This window comes from Azolla caroliniana, unplaced genomic scaffold (assembly GCF_043228905.1).
Source record: "Azolla caroliniana isolate FFs.n. ecotype wild unplaced genomic scaffold, voAzoCaro1.0.p SCAF_1, whole genome shotgun sequence".
NCBI lineage: Eukaryota > Viridiplantae > Streptophyta > Polypodiopsida > Salviniales > Salviniaceae > Azolla > Azolla caroliniana.
The window spans coordinates 3694822-3717171 of NW_028230436.1; the positions used below are offsets into that span (position 1 = coordinate 3694822).

The 22350-nt window shown below is 42.4% G+C and overlaps 1 protein-coding gene across 2 annotated transcripts in view; it reads right to left on the bottom strand.

Annotated features, from left to right (window-relative positions):
- The window catches only part of LOC147868398 (V-type proton ATPase catalytic subunit A), a 69601-nt gene that overhangs the window by 5309 nt on the left and 41942 nt on the right, over window positions 1–22350 (bottom strand). The window contains exons 2-10 of one of the 2 annotated variants that reach the window (XM_087318703.1): window positions 2985–3133; window positions 2277–2403; window positions 2121–2176; window positions 1202–1258; window positions 961–1072; window positions 828–865; window positions 649–750; window positions 457–513; window positions 47–118 (exon numbers count right to left, since the gene is read on the bottom strand). In XM_087318703.1, coding sequence (XP_087174829.1) covers window positions 47–118; window positions 457–513; window positions 649–750; window positions 828–865; window positions 961–1072; window positions 1202–1258; window positions 2121–2176; window positions 2277–2403; window positions 2985–3062 — 699 coding nt within the window. In that variant the 5' untranslated portion in view covers window positions 3063–3133. Of the gene's footprint in view, window positions 1–46; window positions 119–456; window positions 514–648; window positions 751–827; window positions 866–960; window positions 1073–1201; window positions 1259–2120; window positions 2177–2276; window positions 2404–2984; window positions 3178–22350 lie in introns of those variants that run through there. The other variant, XM_087318711.1, reaches the window with a different exon arrangement.

Below are 22350 nucleotides of genomic sequence, written 5' to 3' on the forward strand. Positions count from 1 at the left end.
TGCAGAATAGTCTGAAAAACAATTTAAAAAAAGGACACAGGCCTACCTGTCCAGTCAACAATGGGGTATCAGCTGCCAGTTTTGAAGCTACTGGCCTTGGTGTTCTTACTGGCCATGTCTATGAAAGGCACAAATTATTTGTGTTAACTTTCACTTATATATAGAAAATACTGATGCAAAATAAACATAATATGTTGATGAAACCTCTCAGTGCATTATAACAGAGAGTATGCTTGAATATACAAGACTAATATCAGCACAACTGTAAAAACAAAAATAACATGCTGAACAGTGTCTTTCTACTACAATTTTGTACAAGACTACATCCATATTCAGTAAAGGAAGAGATGAGAAAATAAGTGTCTAAAAGAGGCATTGACACAATCATTTGTGGCATCACCTTCTTTTCTGAAATTGATCCTATTTACAACATAATAAGGAAAATTTAGTGATTACCTGAAGCATCGTTATTGATTTCTTTATTCCTTGGAACTCAAGTTCCAGTACTGTGTCCTGAAAAAAACATTGCGAATTATAAACATGTTCAGGAAAACTGTTTCAATAACATGGTGAACATAGATAAGAAAACTATCCAATACACACCTAAACAAATACAGACTGAACATGCAACAAACCAAAAACACCAACCTTGATTGAGTACTGACCAGCTGGCGCCACATATGTAACCTTTCCCATTGTTCCCGGCGGCACAGATATATGGTGAGTCATGAGACTGTTTTCAAACACTTTCTATTTTCAAAAGAGGAACAACATTAGTCAAGCTTTGATTGTCTGACTCTGAACAACGGGAGTTTTGCAATACTTACTGCATACATGTCTCCTCCAGTCACTACATCTCCAATGGCTGTAGAAAAATATGATTTATTAGAGATCCTTTACAATAGTGTTATTTTTTTAATTTTGTACTCTGGATAGAGAAAGTTGACTGAAATCATTTACATAATCTTTTTGGTTCAAATTCCCATAAATAATCTTTATCCAGTGCAGGCACCGCAACACCTCGGGGTATATAGACATCTCCAGATTTTATAGCTATAGTTTTAAGTGGTCTCTGTAATAAAATAATAATGATCGTAATATTTAAAAAAATCTTCTTAAAGACTTGTTTTATCAACAAATCCCAAACGATCATAGTTCATGATACAATTCCAAAGTTGAATTATCATATGACATAGGAAACCTGAATCCCATCAAAGATGTTCCCGAGAATGCCTGGTCCAAGCTCGACAGAAAGTGGCTGCATAAAAAAAAATCATAACGTTAAATGAATTGAAAAATAAATAAAGTGAAGAACTTGGCCTTCACAGGCTATAATGTGGATATATCTCAGTATTTGAAGACTTATTTTCAAATCTTTAAAATGAAAGACAGAGAGACGAGTGTGCTCAACATTATCTCTGCCAGTCAAAGTCCATCCAGGGAATGGACATTGTTAGACAGACGATCAAGCCTGTCGTTTTGCTGGGTCCAAACTAATAGATCCAGAGTCCACTCTCTCTATCTCTACTCTATTGCATTGCATCAGATATGGGTGTGTGTGTGTGTAAGAGAGAATAATTTAGTTAAGTACAAAGGATTTTTCTTGCTTTCTTATAGTTCCCAGAAACTCATGGAGACAAACTTCCTAGTCAATTGGGCTATGTCAACTAGCTTTCTTCTTCCCTTATATTTTACATTTTGAACCCTTATTTAATTAGTATTTCATTTTCATTTTTATTTCTTTCTTTTGTTCTTGCCGATGGGTGGGTCAGTGCTGCTTCTTTCTCATTTTCTTTTTATTTTTACATTTGATCTTGTTATTCTCAAATAAATTGGCTCAAATTCCAAAACTTGAAAGTAATTTCCAAATAACAAATGTGCAAATTACACTAACCTCTGATTTTCGCACTCCACCAGATGACCGTGCATCAGTGTTTCAAATATATGTAAGTTTACTGTAAATTGCTATTGCAAAATTATAAATCATGTTTGAATTTTGAACATTCCAAAAAGAACTTCCATACTTTTATGATTTTTTCCTTTTAGATTTTTCCGAATTATAAATGAAGATTTTTAACTATTTGCCAAAAATGTTCCTTTTATAAGATAGCTGTGTGTACCTTACGTGTTCGCAGCACAGGATCATTGACCATTAAACCAGCCGTTTCTTCGTAGACTAACAAATTAATAATAATCCAAATTAACAAACGTGAGTCAAATTTTGCGATGCATATATACATATCTGACTTAAGATGTGGTTTTGATTTATGTTATACCTTGAATGGTAGCAGAGTCACCTTCCAACCTGATAATCTCACCAATCAACTTGTCATGCCCAACTCTTACAAGCTCATACATAGCTGCCCCTGCCATGCCATCTGCCACCACCACAGGCCCTGATACCTATGAAAGCGACCACAGATCAATCCATTATTGCATATTCCAATGCCTTATGAAATTCATGTATAGTTCATGTGTTAAGGAAACAGTCAATTATCGATCGGAAAATAAAATTTATTTTGAAATATTACAAAAGAATGATGTGACAACAGCTATTTTCACACTAGTTGCAAAACAAGCAACCAGTAATTCTTCCCTATTACGCCATTATTTCTAAAACTCAAAGGGAGTGATTTTCACATCAGTCCAAATTGACGCAAATCAAGACAATATTTAGGTTAATTTTCTCTATTATGTGCATTGATGATATAGAAAAAAGCACAGTTTACAAAATCCAAAAGAAGTCAGATTCCCCTCAGTTATTATGGTTTCCTCGATTTTAGCATTAATCTATACAATTTCCAGTTGAGACTAAACCGTATTATAACACACATTCTTGCATCGGATCTAAAGAATCGGAGCATTGAGCTCACAATTTCCAAACTCAGAAAACAAGATCTCTTAATGCACTCGGTTCAGCAAATGCTTATGAATCCAGAAAAAAGAGAGGAAATAATGATATACGAAAGAGGTTTTAAAAGTACCTTTCGGATGAAGCCATATTCACTTTCTTTCTCTGTATCTTCGAATGTAGTGAGGCCATCGCCATAATAGACAGGCATGGCGAGAAGGAAAAAGGATGCGACTACAGTGCGGTCTGAAGGATTTCGATCCAAGAGGAGCTCTGAAGAATCTCTCTCTCTCTCTCTCTCTCTCTCTCTCCAAAAGAAGAAAAAAGAAGATGTTGATGATGATGATGGAAGAAATTCCGAAGTTTATTTGCTACATTTAAATTGAGATATTTGTATTTCTGTCCCTGTCCCACGTGTTTGTGTCAGGAGATGATGATCTAAAATAAACATGGAGGAGGAGGAGGTCTACGATCATCTCTCACAGTCCACTCGCTCGTGACAAAACACCCAACCTCAAATCTTTTCCTTTTCCTTCCATACACCCTACCTAACCCCATCACACCTCGTGTTCGAATCTCGCTACCTCCACCAATTCTTAATTCACTAGAAATTTGGTAAGTTATTACACTACAAGCGCCTATGTCTTGGGTTTAAAACCCAATTTTCTCACCATCTGAGCTACATCCATTTAGGCTCTCTCTCTCTCTCTTTTCTTTTTCTTTTTTTGGTAAAAGCACACAATTATATTAATTGTATGTGAAATCCACTTAGTTACAACACTTCTTAGTCTCCTCTACCTATCATATGCCTATGTAGGGAGAAGGACGTTCTGTAATGCTATTAAAAAACCTAAATATGCATTTGAGGAAATGATCCACACATGCTCTAACATCCAAAAATTCCACATGAGAATACCTTTCAACTTCTTTATATAGGCTTTCACCCCGTGTCTATATTTGTAGTGACATGTAACAAGCGTGTACCATCTTGTAACCGCCAATCCACCCAAGGTGCAAAATTTGTTTTCAATGGCAAAGATCCTTGCAACAATGGTATGTCTTGTAATTTCTCCCAAATAAATCCATAATTTGGGGGAATACATAACCATCACTTGGCATCTTCAAAATCCGACAACCTTTGAGATTCATTATCAACCACATCGTCCAAATGTACAATCCCCAATCGAAATAAACGATGAATTGAGATCTCAACTTCTCCTTCCCATGCCAAAACAACACTCGAGAAGAAACAAGCAATTCATTTTGTAATGAATTAAAATGTTCTCGATCACTTGATGGTCCCCATTCAAAAAGAGATAATGCATCTTGCCACGATCTTATCGAATGTTGTCCACATACAGAATGTCAAATCTTTAGAGGAATACTTCCATTGAGTAATGACCACCAAGATGCTTGAATCTTTGTTTTCCCATGCACCAATCCTTCATGCCCAATAAAATATTGCATCAAAGATATCCATGGTTGATCTTGTTGACATATATCTCATAATAATGCAAATCTACGAGCCATCAAATGCCTTTCCAAATCCAATATTGTTGCACCACCTAACCTTTTAGGAGTAGCCAAATGGTCCCATGAAATCCATGTAACTCCCATCATTTCTCCCTTCCGCCACAACATGAACCAAATAAGTTGTAAAATGTTTTGTAATGCCTTCTTAGTCCAAGGTAGTAAAGGCAAAAAATATAATAACATGGGTATCAAGATACATTGCACCACTTTGAGTCGTACATGAAAGGGCCATAATTGAGACTTCCAATACATAAATTTGTCCTTCAATTTACTTCCAATACATAAATTTGTCCTTCAATTTACTACCAATCCAATCAATCAATTGAACATTTGTAACATCAACACCCAATGGATAACCCAAATGTCGATAAATTGATCCTCGTGTAATCACTAACCCTCGCCATCCCAAACATTCCAAATCAATCTTCGTACAAGAAATAAGGCGAGACTTCCTCCAATTTATGTACAACCCTGAAGCCAAATCAAATTGATCCCAAACTTGCATACTCCTTTCAAGATTTTCTTTTGAGGCTTATAAAAACATAAAAGAATCATCAGCCAATGCTTGTGCCACCAATTGTCCACCAGAAGGAAGATGCAAACCCACAATATCACCATTAGCCGCAAGATTTGACGACATTGCTAACAAAGGATGTGTAACAATAGCAAATAACAATGGGCTTAGTGGACATCCTTGCCGCATGGATCTAGTAAGAAACACTTTCGGAGTAACTCCGCCATTAAGCATCACACGCGAGGTCGCATTTTGCCCTAGCAAAAAAATAAGTTGACACATACGAGAACCAAACCCCATATTATACACCACACCTGAGAGGAAAGACCAATTAACATGATCATATGCTTTTTCCAAATCTAATTGCACCATAACCATTTCTTGATGTGTATGTCGACAATAATCGGTAGCCATTTGAACATTCAAACCATTATGCAATATATTTCTACCTGTAGTAAAACCATATTGAGATGGATGAATAATTTGAGATAAGAACTTTTGAAGTCTATTGGATAATATCTTTGGAAACACTTTATATAACCCTCCCATCAACGAAATAGGCCTCCATTGATGAAATAACTCCGGAGATGGCACCTTTGGTATCAATTTGATTAAACCCACCTTCCAGTTTTGGCTCTCTCTCTCTCTCTCTCTCTCTCTCTCTCTCTGTCTTTTATCATATTCGACCTTGCTTTCCACACATCTTCACCATGCCCAATGCTCTACCTTTTATCATATTCTACCATGCTTTCCACACATCTTCGACCATGCCCAATCCTTGCTTGAATTTATCTCACAACCACAATGTGCAAAATTCATTGGTGAAGTTCTTGAACATTGACAGTCACTACTCACTTTCACATGTATCACACGAAATGTAATATTTTTGGCCTCACATGTCATATTTGACCTCCGAAGATGATAATAGAATCCATCTACCTATTTGGTTGTTGGGTTGGTTGGTTACATTGTTAGAATCAAACTTCATAAGTTTGAGAGAACCCAAACTCACTCCTCGTCATAGGCTAGTCTCCGTCTCGTCGATCGCACTCAGTCTCCCGTTCACATCAATAAGATATCTATCTATCTATTTTGTGTATATATCTCAAAGAAAAATGAGAAGATATCTACACAAAGTAGAAGAAAACTCACTTTTCAAAAATAGGCCATACAACTGGTCAACGATGTCATGAGGGATGCTCGCCTTCCAATAGACTTGAATTACAATTAGAATGATAAGGGATCGAGAACAAAACTGTGTTGTAATTCATGAGTGCCAAGGTATCTCCTCCTAGTCTCCAGGTCAAGGATTTAATCATATGTAAGCAAGTACTTCAAACAACTAATGAGACTTCAATACCATATTCACAAGTAATGCAAAAGGTACGAATGTTCCTCTTGACCTCTTAACTCTCTCTATATAAAGAGGAAAAGCATACATGGGGACAAGGGGATGTTGGAGAATCCATAGTGTCAAACAATATAAGAGAGATATCTATCCAATTAACCTTGACATTAGAGTAGAGCCACACTCCTCTTAGAAGTGTCATTAGTATAATTGTGATATTAGTCACCCTTTGTTACTCCTAAGCATTGTCACCTGGTTGTATCACTTATTAATCAAGTTGTCCTTTATCCATTAGAGTAGACTTTTTTAATATCATGTCATTTAACTCTTAAGTATTAAGTATTATTGACCATTGATATCAAGCAATTAAGGGATTGATATTTAACAAGCTCCAATTAGTATTCATGTCATATATCCACAATCAATACCAATGTCTACCTTTTGCTACCTATATCATTGTGTTGCCTCATGTCTAAAGCTTGGCTTACCAATGACATAATCCATGATCATGACAACAAGAGATATAGAAAACTTAAAAGAATTATTAGAAGGAATACCTAAATTACTTCTATGGACTAGAAATTGGTTGCCCCACGTTAGGTTCATTATAGTTAATCCAAGACACAACCATGTGTTGCATTACCATTCAACGCTTATTGAAGAAGCAACTTGCGAAGATACCTAATATTGGTTGCAAATATACCTCAAATTGAGCATATAATGTTCTACGCATGTCAGTAGGTGGCACTTTGGCGTGGTGTTGGTCGTTGGGTGAGCTCATTGAATAAATACTAGACCTATGGTTATGGAAAAATGGAAGAAAGGAACATTCTTCATAGGAATGGTGTTATATTCCCTCGTATCTTCAATCTGTGTCTACATAAATGACTTGTAAAACGATATTGAGAAATGGAGTATAATAAATTTGACATTTTTTTTATTAGTGTGTCAATTTGTCATTTTGTTAAGCTAATTAAGTTGTTAATTGATTATGTTGATTAATTACGGGCTAGCTTTAGAGGTGGCTATCCAACCCTCTTTGAACTCATCTAATACGTTACATGAACGTAATATAGTAATTTAACTCCAGAAGTGTAATTGCATGAAACTTCTCGGTCTTCTTCTTCTTTTTCCAAAAAGAGATACTACATTAGTATTAAGAAAACACCATAAGGCTATACATACATACAAGATGTACCTTTTAGTAATGAGCCCCTTTTTTCTAAAGTCTAACCATTGGCTTAAATAAATACTTTGGTGTAGAGTAGAACCACTCCACCTTATCAGAAATCCGCCTATTAAATATGTCTCTGTCCCAATTGGCATGAAATTCCAATCGCTTGAGCTTCGCCTGTTGCGTATTACCTTTTATCCAAAGAACCTCGAAGATTATGCACAATCTCTATCCATTAGATAAATGCAAAATTAAGCCTAAACTTAAGAAAGAGGGAGACTGTGGCTCTCAAGAATAGAATGTGGGGAAGAAGGTAGAAAATTCAAATGCTGACTTTCATACTTATCTTTTAAAAAATGTTTTTCCTATGGCCTTTTCACACTTGAGTGGACATAGTTACATAAGTTCCTATTATTTTAGTATTTAATTGTTTTTGTACCCTAATTACATTAACCTTCAAGTCCTTAAGCTTGTGTCGATGTCATTACAAAGGTGTAAGAAGTAGAACACCTAGCGAGAACATAGTATCCCACTAGGTTAATGCATGTGCGCTCTTGGGTGCACTAGTTCATACATCATTTGGTGAAGGTGGACCATAGTCCACTTTCTCTAGTTTGGATGACGATGGGGACAGACATGGGGACGGGGAAGGAATTGGGATGGAATGTGGATATCCTTATGAGGTGAGACAAATTTGAGGATATGAAATTTGGGAGGTGGGGATGAATTCAGTGGTGTGTCAAGATGAAGTGATGGGGCGAGTTGACAATGTATGTGTTTTCCACTCAAGGGTTTCAATGACGATTATTTCTTTCTTTGGTATTCTAAACGCCTCTAGATTGAGGCATAAACCATACACACTATGATGTTCAAATCCTTTAGCGAATATTGGAGGGGGTAATTTGTAACTATCATTTCAATGTCATTACACCAATCACACACGTTATAACACCTCGCACTTAAGAATAAAACAAAGCATTATAGCATGTGGAGTAATACTGACATCGAGCTCTACCCATGTGGAGGAATAAGGACATCGGGCTTTACCCATGTGGGAGGAATAACGACATTGAGCTCTACCCATGTGCAGGAATAATGACATCGAGCTCTACCCATGTGGATGAATAACAACATTGAGGTCTACAGTTCAATCACATCTCACCTATTATTTACAACAAGATTCATGCAAACAACGCAACATTTTTACTAGGTTCCACTTTCTCTTTCTTTTAGATAGGCATTTTTACATGGTTCATATGGTTTATAGAGACAAAATTACATTTGAGTATTTTACTTTACTGTGCACCTAACCTGTTATTTTTCTTAGTCATTCGGCCTCCTAAATAGGGCTCAACAATGAAATATAGAAAGTAGCTTTTGTTCAATTGGTCAAATTTCAAAGTGAGGGAATCAATAGCCACTTGTTTAGGCTGTCGTGGAAGAAGGCAATGAACACAGTCACGCAGCCTGCAACCACATCTTCTGCCGCCCAAATTGCCACCGCAACCAGACCATCTCCCATCGAATATGGCTCGATTGTTGGCCACATATCTATCAGTTGTCCAGTCTCTGTTGTTGTGCCTGACACAATAGCTGAAAACATATCAGTGGTTGTTGAAATCAAAGCATCATCTGTGGCCAATCCCTCTAAATCCTCTTCAACCTTCATCACCACATTTGCCAATCGGGAGCAATTGCCACACCGTCGCGAACAATTTGACCGGGGCTCCCGTGCAGCTAACCCGGATATTCCACCCATTTCGAATAGCGCAATAGAGCTCAAGTTGTCAGAACAAGATAGACCACGGATTGTGCAAGAGATTCAGCATTTGGAGAAGAAGACTATCATTGCGCATGTCTTGGGTCTTCGTCCTACACACGGTGATCTCCGTTTGTTGCTTCAAGCCGCTTTGAAATAGGATCTTGACAACATTATAGACATACAAATACTTGGCAGAAATTACTACCACTTAGAGTTCGAGTCGGAACGTATGTCACCAATTTTGTTGGAGAAGAAAGTAGTAGCAGTCAAGGGAGGTTGGATCTCTTTTCACAAGTGGAGTCACAATTTTTTTGCAAATCAGGTGCATCATGATTTTGATTCATATCAAAAATGTGTGGTTGTTTTTCCTAATTTACGAAAAGAATGGTTGCCTTCTATGCATGTGATTGCTAGCACTATTGGTACGGTTCTAGAAATTTATGAAAGACCATGCCAGATTGAAGATAAGTATCTAGGGGTTGCATCTGCTAAGCTTTTGATTTCTAAGTCTACAAGGTTGCCCTCAAACATTTTGTTGCCCAATATACTTGACCCTCTACATGTCCCTTATTCTCAGAAAATCTTGTATAGGGGTTTGCCGAACCAGTGTTTCCGTTGTTTTGGGTTTTTGGTCATTTGGCAAAATATTGCCTAAAATTTAAGGAAGAGATTAACAAACATACACCTAGCACAACCATAGTTCCATATCAAAATAGGACTAAGGGTTGGACCACAGTGGAGCATAAGAAGACACCTCCACGTGTATCTCTAAGTAAACCTACACAAGTGCTAATCAACAATATGCAAGAATTCCCTCCCTTGCAGAATACATATAATGCCCTCCAAATGGAAAAGGAAAGTTCACAAGAGTAGAATAATGGGGGTCACTCATCATTCCACCCTCCTCAAAAACTCAAGTCAGATTCTTCGTCGCACAAGATAGTTCAAAACTCTATTCAGTTTGATACATCCTTTCCAAAGTTTGTGGTAGGACAACCACCATTAAAAATAGCTGAGAAACTTTGGTTATGTCTACTAATTCAGATTTATCCAATAAGTTTAAAGAAAAAGTTGCCTCTAATCTACAAGTGGATTCAGATAAGTCTAAAGGACAACCAAGGGATATGGAAATGAACCAAGAGCACATTCATGCTGGATTTCAATTTACAGTTACACAAGACCCTTTGATAATCCAAAATTCTAAAAAGTTGGTCAAGGAACATAAGATGCATAAGTATGCAGGGAAGGATTTGTTCTTGAAAAGACAAATGAGAGCTCAAGAGGGTGCCAAGAAAGGACGCCAAGATGCTCTTCTTGAGAAAAGGACATCTCTAAACCCTATGTAATATGGATGCCCTACATTTTCTTTCTTGGAATTTGCAAGGTCTGGGTGGTTAGGCTTTTCGCATATTTAAAGGACTCGTACGTTCAGATTTAGGTACTTCTAATATTGGCACTATCAATATCTGTCATGATAACAGTCACATCATGCATCGAAAGGATCATGACACTCACATTATGACTCGAAAGGATTTGAACCCACGACCTTGTTGTACACATGTCAAATCCTTAACCATTGTATTAATATTCTTATATGTATAGTCTCTAGAATATGAAATCTAATATCATAGGAATATTCCATATTACTCTACATTCTAGAATGACCTAGAATATTCTAGAGTGTTCTATACCACTAGAACCTTCTAGAATACTCTAGAGATCTTCTAGATTACTCTACATTCTAGGATAACCTAGAATATTCTAGAGTGTTCTCTATTACTTATAAATAGGGATCTACCACCCATCCCAAACCTAAATTGGTTCAACGCCATTTTGTAGCCTACTCTTTGTAATCCATTTTACGCTTCAATATAATAATTCTCTTTCAATTATCTCTCTATCTCTTTTTCTCTCTCTTTCTCTCTCTCAGTCTTGACAGTTTGAACCAATTTATTTCCTTTCATCTCTTCGTCTTCCACAAACCCTAACAAGTTCTCTTCTTCCTTCTCCTCTCTCCTCATAAGCTATGGAGTCCGTGAGCAAACAAGAATACATGCGTGTTCTTTCTGAGCTCGACATGCTCACGAATAAATTTGTGGCATTAGAGCATGAGAATCAAAGGCTACTTAGAGATCTACAACACGTGAGCGCCGAAAAAGCTCAACAATATGAAGAGTTATCACAGCGGGTTCATCAACTTGAGGCGACTATATTGTGATTACGAGAGCAAGCGTCGGGGGCTCAGAACTCCCCAAGAGAGCCAAAGATCAGCCTCCCTGCCAAGTTTGATGGTATGAGGTCTTTATTTCGAGGCTTTTTGAATCAAGTTCGTCTAGTTATTCAGCTACATCCCAATTGTTAGGGAATCGACACTTTCCAAACCTTCACCTCTCGGCCACAACCGAGGAAACACGAATCAATGCAGAAGTAAATCAAAAACATAGAGAGAGACTCGAATGCACAGGGTTTAGCGTGGAAAACCCTAGACGGGAAAAACCACGGGAGTGCAAGACTCCAACTATCACTATACGCAGGGAATGTACAATGGCGAGCTGCAAGGCGACGACCTTGAGCTCGCTGTCCTCGCCACAGGCGGCGGTATTACACAGAGGCGTCGACCTCTTCCTTTCTCTCTCTCTCACTCTCTCTCTCGGCTGCTCTCACTTCGCTCCCTCTAAGTGGAAAACAGAAAAATGAGCAACAACAACAACTGTTTGCCCTAAGTCATATTTATACACATATGACTTTCGGGCTATTTACAAGTATAGCCTCGAGGGCCCTTGGCAAACATATTCACAAATATGTCCCCGCATCCGGATCTCTCTCCGGGTACATTCGTCATCCGGCTCCGTAGCCGGGGTCTTCATCATCCGGATCCGAAACCGGGTCTTCGTCATCCGGCTCCGTAGCCGGGGACTTCATCATCCGGATCCGAAACCGGGTCTTCATTCCCGATTCCCGGACATCTGACCATCCCATCCGGAGGGACCGTAATCCCAACAAACTCCCCCTTCACTTCGGCATGGGATGTCTTTCTAGTCCGACCCTCTTCCGGCACGCTTCCAGCTTGTCGGGTGTGAGCACTTTGGTCAGCATATCTGACCCGTTCTCGTCCGTGTGGATCTTCGTCAGCACGAACTCCTGGTCTTCTATCCTTTCCCGGATCCAGTGATATCTTCGCTGGATGTGCTTCGTCCGGGAGTGATAGGCCGCATTCTTCGCAAGGTGGATGGCACTCTGACTGTCGCAGTAGAGTCGGTACTCCTCCTGCCGGATACCGAGCTCTCTAATGAAGTCCTTCATCCATATTATTTCCTTGCCGGCTTCAACAGCCGCCATGTACTCCGCCTCCGTGGTCGACAACGCAACCGTCTTCTGCAGCCTCGACTGCCACGAAACAGCTCCCCCTGCATACGTCATCACATACCCTGATGTGGACCGGCTGGTATCTGCATCAGCCGACATATCCGAATCGGTAAAGCCGTCGAGTTCAGGCTTACCGGAGCCGAATCGGAGGCACACGTTTGTCGTGCCCTTCAGGTATCGGAGTATCCACTTGGCCGCGTTCCAGTGCTCTTTGCCGGGATTGCTCATGTACCAGCTCACCACTCCGACTGCATATCCTATGTCCGGTCTTGTACACACCATTGCGTACATCAAGCTTCCGACGGCAGAGGCATATGGTACTTTCATCATGTCCTCCTTCTCAGCCTTTGTCTTGGGGCTTTGCTTGCTGGACAACCTGCAGTTTGCCGGGAGGGTTGACCCGACCGGTCTTGCTTCCGACATGTTGAACCGGTGAAGCACCTTTGTCACGTACTTCTCCTGTGACAGCCACAACTGCTTCTTCTTCCGGTCCCGGATGATGTGCATCCCTAGTATTTGCCTCGCCGGACCCAGGTCCTTCATTGAGAAGGTTCGGTGAAGCGCTTTCTTCAGCATCCGTATCTTGACCTAGTCCCATCCGACGATAAACATGTCGTCCACGTACAGGAGGAGTATTAGAAAGTCTCCTCCTTCGAACTTCTTCACAAACACGCAGTGATCGGACTGCGTTTTGTGGTACCCTTCGTTGGTCATGAAAGAGTCGAACTTCCGGTACCATTGCCGGGGAGCCTGCTTCAGTCCGTAAAGGCTCTTCTTCAACCGGCATACCAGGTGCTCCTTCCCTTTCTTCTCGAATCCTTCCGGTTGCTGCATGTAGATCTCTTCTTCGAGGTCACCGTGAAGGAATGTCGTCTTCACGTCCATCTGTTCTACCTCGAGGTCCATGCTTGCCGCTATGCTCAGCACCGTCCGGATGGAGGTCATCTTCACTACCGGGGCAAATATCTCGTCGAAGTCGACGCCCTTCTTCTGCTGGAACCCCTTCACCACGATCCTGGCTTTGTATCTCGGGGGTTTTTCGGCATCTCCCGGTTTCAGCTTGAACACCCACTTGTTTCGAAGTGCTCACTTTCCTTTCGGCAACTCCACAAGTTCATATGTGTGGTTCTCATGCAGGGAATCCATCTCCTCCTGCATGGCACTTAACCACCTGCGGCTATGGGTGTCAAGCTTTGCTTCTTCAAAACTCTCCGGCTCCCCCTCGTCGGTTAGCAGCACGTGCTCTGGTTCCGGAAATCTCCGGGGGGCCCTTCTCTCTCTTAGAGGATATCTCCGTTCCGGAGCTTCGGTAACCGGCTCCTCCGTTTCCTCTTCATCCGAATCCATTTCGGGATCGGGGCCGGTTCCGGTATCAATTTCATCTTCCTCGGCCGGTTCTGTTTCTTCACCGTCTTCGGCCGGATCCTCGAGTGTTAACCGGTCCCTTGCCGGTCGGGACTGCTCCTCGTAGAGTTGATCCTCACCGGTCGACTTGGAGCTCTTCATCTTCTTCTCCGACTCCCAGTCGGCGAGTGTCTTGTCCTCCATGAAGATGATATCACGACTCCGGAATATCTTTTTGTCGATCGGGTCCCATACTCGGTAGCCGAACTCGTCATCGCCGTAACCGAGGAATATGCATGGCCGGGTCTTTGGATCTAGCTTTCCTCTCCGGTCCTTTGCCACATGCACATATGCGAGACACCCGAACACCTTCAGATGCCGGTAGGATACTTCCCTGCCGGTCCACACTCTCTGCGGCGTGTCTCCGTCCAAAGGTACTGAGGGTGATCTGTTTATCACGTATGTCGTCGTCGACATTGCCTCAGCCCAAAACCCCTTGGGTAATTTCGCATGCGCCAGCATACTCCGGACCCTCTCCATTATGGTCCGGTTCATCCTCTCGGCCAGCCCGTTCAGTTCCGGCGTCTTCGGCACAGTAAACTCGAGCCGGATTCCCTTCGAGCGACAGTACTCCTTGAACTGCCCCCGGTATTCCCCTCCGTTATCCGCTCGTATCGCTTTCAGCTTCTTGCCGAATTCCCTTTCCACTCTCGCGTGGAGTTCTTTGAAGATGCACAACACTTGGTCCTTTGTCTTCAACGGTGCCGTCCACAGCTTCCGACTGTGGTCATCAATGAATGTCACGAAGTACTGGGCTCCGCCATGTGACTTCGTTTCTACTTGACACACGTCAGTGTGCACCAACTCCAATGGTGCGCTACGTCTCGTCGGTGGCCTTGAGTGGAAAGAGGTTCGGTTCTGCTTACCGGCCAGGCAATCGGTGCACTTCTCCAGGTGCACATGCTTCACTGGAATAAGGTTGTCTTCTGCAAGCCTCTTCATCCCCTTCTCACTCATGTGGCACAGTCTCTTGTGCCACAGCTCACCGGCAGTGTCGGCTGCCACGTTCAACTCCTCCGGACACAACCAGGCATTCATAAGGTACAGTGTGTTGACTTTCCGGGCCCGAGCCACTATCAGGCTCCCCTTGCTGAACTTCATTACGCAGTTCCAGATGCTACCTGTGTAGCCTTCATCGTCTAGCCTCCCGGCCGAAATCAGGTTCAATCGAACCTCCGAAACGTGTCGGACATCCTTCAGCAACATTTTGCATCCGGTCGAGGTTGTTAACCACACGTCTCCTATGCCGGCAATCCGGCACGTACCTTCATTTCCCATCCAAACACAGCCATGCTCACCGGCTGTGTAGGATGAGAAGTATCTTCTTTCCGGGGTCAGGTGGAACGACGCTCCGGAATCGACCACCCAGGTAGTCTCATCGCCGGCAATGTTTAGTTCACCTTCTTCGGTGATGAGCATGATCTCCTCTTCACTTGCCGCGAGTGCCGTCGTTCCTTTCTGGTCCTGCCCTCGCCGATCCGAACCATTCCGGTCTGTGGCTCCCCGGTAAGCACCGTTCCGTTCCGAAGACTTCTTCGAATCGGTGTCGTCGGCTCCGTTGTCTTTTCGGTAATGCCGACAATTCTTTCGGAAGTGCCCCGGCTTCCCACAGTGGAAGCATGTGGGCCTTCCTCTTGACTGTGACCGGGTCCCCGACTTCTCCCGTCTTGGCGGACTCCGGTTCCGTTGTCTTCCCCGATCCGATTCGGTAAGCAGCATCTTCGGATCGGAGGCCGGTTCTTTATCTCTCCGACGCGCTTCTTCGTTCAAAATGCTTGTCTTTACCGTTTGTAGGGACAAGTTATCTTCGGTGCAGGAGGTGCTGAGAGTCACCACCAAGTTCTCCCAGCTTTCCGGCAATGTACACATCAGCATGATGGCTTGCATTGCATCCTCCAACGGGAACTTGATCGCCGCAAGCTGGTTCACGAATCCCATGAACGTGCTTACGTGTTCCACCATACTCTCGCCGTCCCGGTACTTGAGGTTCACTATCTTCCTCATCAGGGAGGTCCGGTTCAACGCATTCTTCCTCTCGTAGAGGCCCGACAGCTTCTGCCACATCTCATATGCGTTGGTGTCGTTCGCCACATGTTGTAGAACGCTCACGTCGACGTATTGCCGAATGGTTGCAACGGCTTTCCGGTTCAGAAGCCTCCATTCCGTCTCAAGTACCCCCTTGGGTATTTCCGACCTGTCGATCGGTTCATACAGGTCCCGAACAATGAGCAGATCCTCCATCTTTATCTTCCAGTCGGCGTAGTTCTGCGCATTCAGCACCATCATCCCCGGCTGCCCGCTGCTGCCGCCTTCCATTTTTCTGCACTTGAGTCGCTCTGATACCAGATTGTTAGGGAATCGACACTTTCCAAACCTTCACCTCTCGGCCACAACCGAGGAAACACGAATCAATGCAGAAGTAAATCAAAAACACAGAGAGAGACTCGAATGCACAGGGTTTAGCGTGGAAAACCCTAGACGGGAAAAACCACGGGAGTGCAAGACTCCAACTATCACTATACACAGGGAATGTACAATGGCGAGCTGCAAGGCGACGACCTTGAGCTCGTTGTCCTCGCCACAGGCGGCGGTATTACACAGAGGCGTCGACCTCTTCCTTTCTCTCTCTCTCACTCTCTCTCTCGGCTGCTCTCACTTCGCTCCCTCTAAGTGGAAAACAGAAAAATGAGCAACAACAACAACTGTTTGCCCTAAGTCATATTTATACACATATGACTTTCGGGCTATTTACAAGTATAGCCTCAAGGGCCCTTGGCAAACATATTCACAAATATGTCCCCGCATCCGGATCTCTCTCCGGGTACATTCGTCATCCGGCTCCGTAGCCGGGGTCTTCATCATCCGGATCCGAAACCGGGTCTTCATTCCCGATTCCCGGACATCTGACCATCCCATCCGGAGGGACCGTAATCCCAACACCAATCGGTATCCAATTGATGCTGCTCGTGTGGGATTAGTGGGAACTTTGCAATGCGGTACAACGTTAGCATGGTTCGCACCACTTCTCGAGAAGAAATCGCCATTGCTGGAGGATTTTGAGGCATTTGTTAAAGAGTTTCAAGCTAGTTTCGGAGACACCGACAGGACTAGGACAGCGATAAACAAGATTTGAAGGCTTCGACAAGGAGATCATCCCGCGTCGTCTTATGCAGCCGAGTTCCGTCTCTTGGCATGCGACATCCCTTGGGATGAGGCAGCTTTAATGGATCAATTCCGTCAAGGTTTGAGAAATGATGTCAAAGATCTTCTTCTTACTTTCCCTGAAGATCTGAAGTCACTTACAGAAGCCATTAGTCGAGTTGTGCGATGTGATAATCGCCTATTTGAGCAACGTTCTGAGCGCCAACAAATGTAACACCGCCAACCTGAGCAGACTTACGCTTCCGTAGTCGCAACGCCTCCACAAGTTTCTAGACCCATTACAAGGGATGGCCCAACTCTGATGGAAATAGAGTCAACACAACGTCGTGGGCTGTTATCAGATGCTGAGAAGCAACGACGTTGAGCACATCACCTCTGCTTGTATTGTAGCGGTCCAGGACATATAGCTGTAAATTGTCCACATAAACCTAGGCGTCAAGTATACCAAGTAAGTGCCCATGAAAACCCACCATCGAGTTCTATTGTTACTTCTAATAACATAAATAAGCCTCATAGTCCATGTCATGAGAATAGATTCGATGTCTTGAGTCAATTAGAGGATGTGTTAAACGAGTAAGTTCGGCCAAAATAGGAGCCATTTGGCTGGACCATCCTAGCTATGTAGAGTTAGTTCCTAGTCATGGTTCCATTTCATCAAATCAAGTGAGTCGAGTTTTTTCAGCACAAGTCGAGCTTACCACATCTATATGTCATCGAGTCCTAGCCTCTGCCCTTCTAGATTCTAGAGCCAACTCTTGTTTCATGGATCGTGAATTTGCCTTGTCACAAAACATCCTCTTGAATAAGCTTCCCAGCCCAGTAGCCGTAAGAGTCATTGATGGACGTCCCATAGCATCAAGAGATATAGTCGAGGAGTCTGAGCCAATTAGGATAGTTCTTGGCAATTTGGCAAGCATAATCTCTTTCAATATTATTCATAGTCCGGACCACCCAATAGTTTTAGGTCTCCCCTGGTTTGAACTCCATAACCCGAAGATTGATTGGATGAAAAGAACAATTGAGGAGACCCGGGAAAAAAGCACAAATTCCGCATCCCTCTCTCCTACATGTGCTAATAGATCCCCGGAGTTATCGCCCATCTCTTTACGACAGTTGCGGGAGGAAGGGGGGAACGAGGCCATGTTCGTCTTCGCAATAATAACAACTCCATCATCCACTTCACGTGAAGCGGATATTAAACTACCAGAGAAATACAAGGAGTTTTCAGATGTCTTTGATAAGGTGAAGGCCAATACATTGCCGGAGCATCGGCCATATGACTGCCCTATTGACTTACAACCAGGGAAAGAACCTCCATGGGGCCCAATTTATAATCTCTCCCCTATAGAGCTAGAGACTTTGCGGGAATATATTGATGAGAATCTGGCAAACGGATTCATTCGACATTCTAGATCCCCTGATGGTGCACCTATCTTCTTTGTTAAGAAGAAGAATGGGACTCTTCGGTTGGTCGTGGATTATCGAGGGCTAAACAAAGTGACTATCCGAAATAGATATGCTCTACCATTAATCCCGAATCTTTTGGAACGTCTCAGTGGTGCAAAATATTTCACGAAGTTGGACCTTCGCAGAGCATATAATCTAGTTCGGATTCGCCCGGGGGATGAATGGAAGACAGCTTTCCGCACTCGCTATGGACATTTTGAGTATACAGTGATGCCATTTGGTCTCACGAATGCACCTGTTGTTTTCCAACATATGGCGAACGATATTTTTCGAGATTTTCTTGATATCTTCACTATAGTTTACCTAGATGATATTTTAATCTACTCAAAGACCCAAGAGGAGCATGATGAACATGTTCGTCAAGTACTGCGCCGACTCCGAGAATATGGTCTCTACGCAAAATTAGAAAAGTGTAGTTTCGGCCAGAATCAAGTGGAATTTTTGGGGTATGTTGTATCGTCAAATGGTATTGCTATGGACCCCATGAAGGTACTAGCAATTTTAGAGTGGCAAGCGCCCCTTTCAGTGCGTGATGTGCAATGTTTTCTCGGGTTTGCAAATTTTTATCGAAAATTTATTAAAGATTATTCCAAGGTTGTGCTTCCGCTTACTCAGCTCACACATAAAGATCAACCATTTATATGGAGTTCAGATGCAGCCGAGGCATTCGAAAGCTTAAAACGAGCATTTACAACGGCACCTATCTTAGCACATGTCGACCCAACAAAACGCTTCATCCTCAAAGCCGATGCATCCAATTTTGCACTAGGGAGTGTCCTCTCGCAGACTGGAGATGATGGAAAACTACACCCTATCGTCTTTCATTCACGAAAGTTTGAAGCTGCAGAGATCAACTACGAGATCCATGACAAAGAGCTTCTTGCAATCGTGGATTCGTTTCAACAATGGCAACATTTCCTAGAAGGTTCTTCTCAGCAAATCATTGTCTACAATGATCATAAGAACCTGACTTATTTCCAAAATGCTCGAGTCTTGAGTCGGCGACAAGTCCGGTGGGCGCAATTTTTGACTCACTTCGACTTTATCATCATATATCGCCCTGGGATGCAGCAAGGCAAAGCATATGCTCTTTCTCGGCGCTCTTATATGGAACTTCGTCCAGGGGAACCTGCATTTGAGCATCAAAAACAAATCCTTTTGGGTCCTAATCAATTACGATTAATGGTAGTTAACGCCATAACAACTCTTGAAAATTCCACTCTTCTTGATTCCATTCGAGATCATATGGCCACTGATGATTTCGCCAAGGATGTTTTGGATCATATCGTCCCGAATCATGCTTCTTGCTCATAGTCGAAAAATCCTCGTAATGACTATTGTCAGTTCTATTGGCATGATGGTTTTCTATTTCGACAAAATTTATTGTATGTTCCTGATGGTCCCCCACGGCTACAAGTTTTGCAACATTGCCATGACTCACCAATGGCTGGTCATTTTGGAGTTCACAAGACTCTAGAATTAATTTCTCGACGCTATTGGTGGCCTCGCCTTCGTCATTTTGTTGAGGAGTATGTTCGGAGTTGTGATATATGTTGTCGATCAAAGAATCCTCGTCACCGACCCTATGGCTTACTACAACCACTTCCCATTCCGGAAACACCTTGGCAGTCTATATCCTTGGACTTCATTACTGATCTCCCAGTTTCAAAAGGTTTTGATGCAATTCTCACAGTGGTTGATCAATTTACCAAAATGGCACATTTCTTGCCATGTACAAAGTCGATTACTAGTCAAGAGACGGCTGATCTCGTTATGCGGGAGGTATTTAAGCATCATGGTCTGCCGGATGATATTATTAGTGATCGTGGTCCATAATTCATCTCAAAGTTTTGGAAGCACCTGTTCAAACTTCTCCACATTTCAATTAAGCTTTCTTCGGGCTATCATCCTGAAACAAATGGCCAAACAAAGCGTACCAACCAGACATTGGAACAATATCTTCGTTGTTTCATCAACTATCAACAAGATGATTGGGTTGCTTTTTTGCACTTGGCGGAATTCGCTTACAACAACTCAGCCCATTCTTCTACAGGATATTTCCCATTTTTCGCAAATATGGGTTGTCATCCTCGGTGGACGATGAATGCGCATCCAGAAGTTCCTACCAACCCTGCTGCCGAGGATCGTCTTAGTCGCCTCCAAGAAATTCAAGTTAACATTCTCCACAATTTGCACGAGGCTCAATTTACACACAAGAGGCTTGCCGATCGTCATCGTCTAGACTCCTCAAAAAAGTTCCGCATTGGGGATCATGTATGGCTTCTCCAACACAACATCAAGACCACTCGACCTTGCAGTAAATTGGATTACCAACGTTTTGGCCCTTACATGATCACTGGTAAGATAAGTGATGTTGCATTTCGTCTTGACCTCCCTCCGCACATGCATCTTCATCCGGTATTTCATGTATCCCTTTTGGAACGTTATACTACAAGTTCAATTCCAGGCCGTCTTACGACACCCCCACCACCTGTCGAGTTCTTGGACGGGCCTGAATTTGAAGTTGTTGCCGTTCTCGATTCCAAAATCGTGCGAGAGTTCTTGGACGGGCCTGAATTTGAAGTTGCTGCCGTTCTCGATTCCAAAATCGTGCGCAACAAGCTGTATTACTTAGTCGATTGGCTAGGCTATACCCCCAATGATCGAACTTGGGAAACTGCCACAAATCTTTCCAATGTTGCAGAACTCGTCAATGCATTTCATCGCCAATATCCTTGTAAACCAGGTCTTAATACAAACCCTACGACCCGTGAGACGTGTCGTCGAAGAAGGGGGATAGTGTCATGATAACAATCACATCATGCATCGAAAGGATCATGACACTCACATTATGACTCGAAAGGATTTGAACCCACGACCTTGTTGTACACATGTCAAATCCTTAACCATTGTATTAATATTCTTATATGTATAGTCTCTAGAATATGAAATCTAATATCATAGGAATATTCCATATTACTCTACATTCTAGAATGACCTAGAATATTCTAGAGTGTTCTATACCACTAGAACCTTCTAGAATACTCTAGAGATCTTCTAGATTACTCTACATTCTAGGATAACCTAGAATATTCTAGAGTGTTCTCTATTACTTATAAATAGGGATCTACCACCCATCCCAAACCTAAATTGGTTCAACGCCATTTTGTAGCCTACTCTTTGTAATCCATTTTACGCTTCAATATAATAATTCTCTTTCAATTATCTCTCTATCTCTTTTTCTCTCTCTTTCTCTCTCTCAGTCTTGACAATATCCTCTTTTTGCAAGAGCATCACCTGTGCAGGGATAGGATTCAAAAGTATGGATCCATTTTACCAGGACAGTGGACTCATTTTTGGGTTCCTACCTTTGGTTCAAATAGTCGTCAAGCCGGATTATGTATAGCTCTTAGACAACACTTGCAATCTATTATCTTATCAGCAGGTATTGTTATAATGAATAAACGGGCAGAATTTATTATCATAAAAATAGGGTCTTAGAAGGTTGGCCTAATGAATATCTATGCTCCTAACTCCGCGTCCGCGAGGGTGGGTTTTTGGTTGTCTCTTGTGGAATATGCGGGGTTAGCATATTGTTGGTTGGTGGGAGGCGATTTTAATATGATTGAAGATGCTTCTAATAGAATAGGATGTACAACTACCACAATTTCAAGTTGGGAACCTAAGTGTTGGGAATCATTTTCTTTTGCTTTTGGTCTACTTGATTTATGGAAGGTGCAGTCTTTCTCACATATACAAGGGTCCCTAC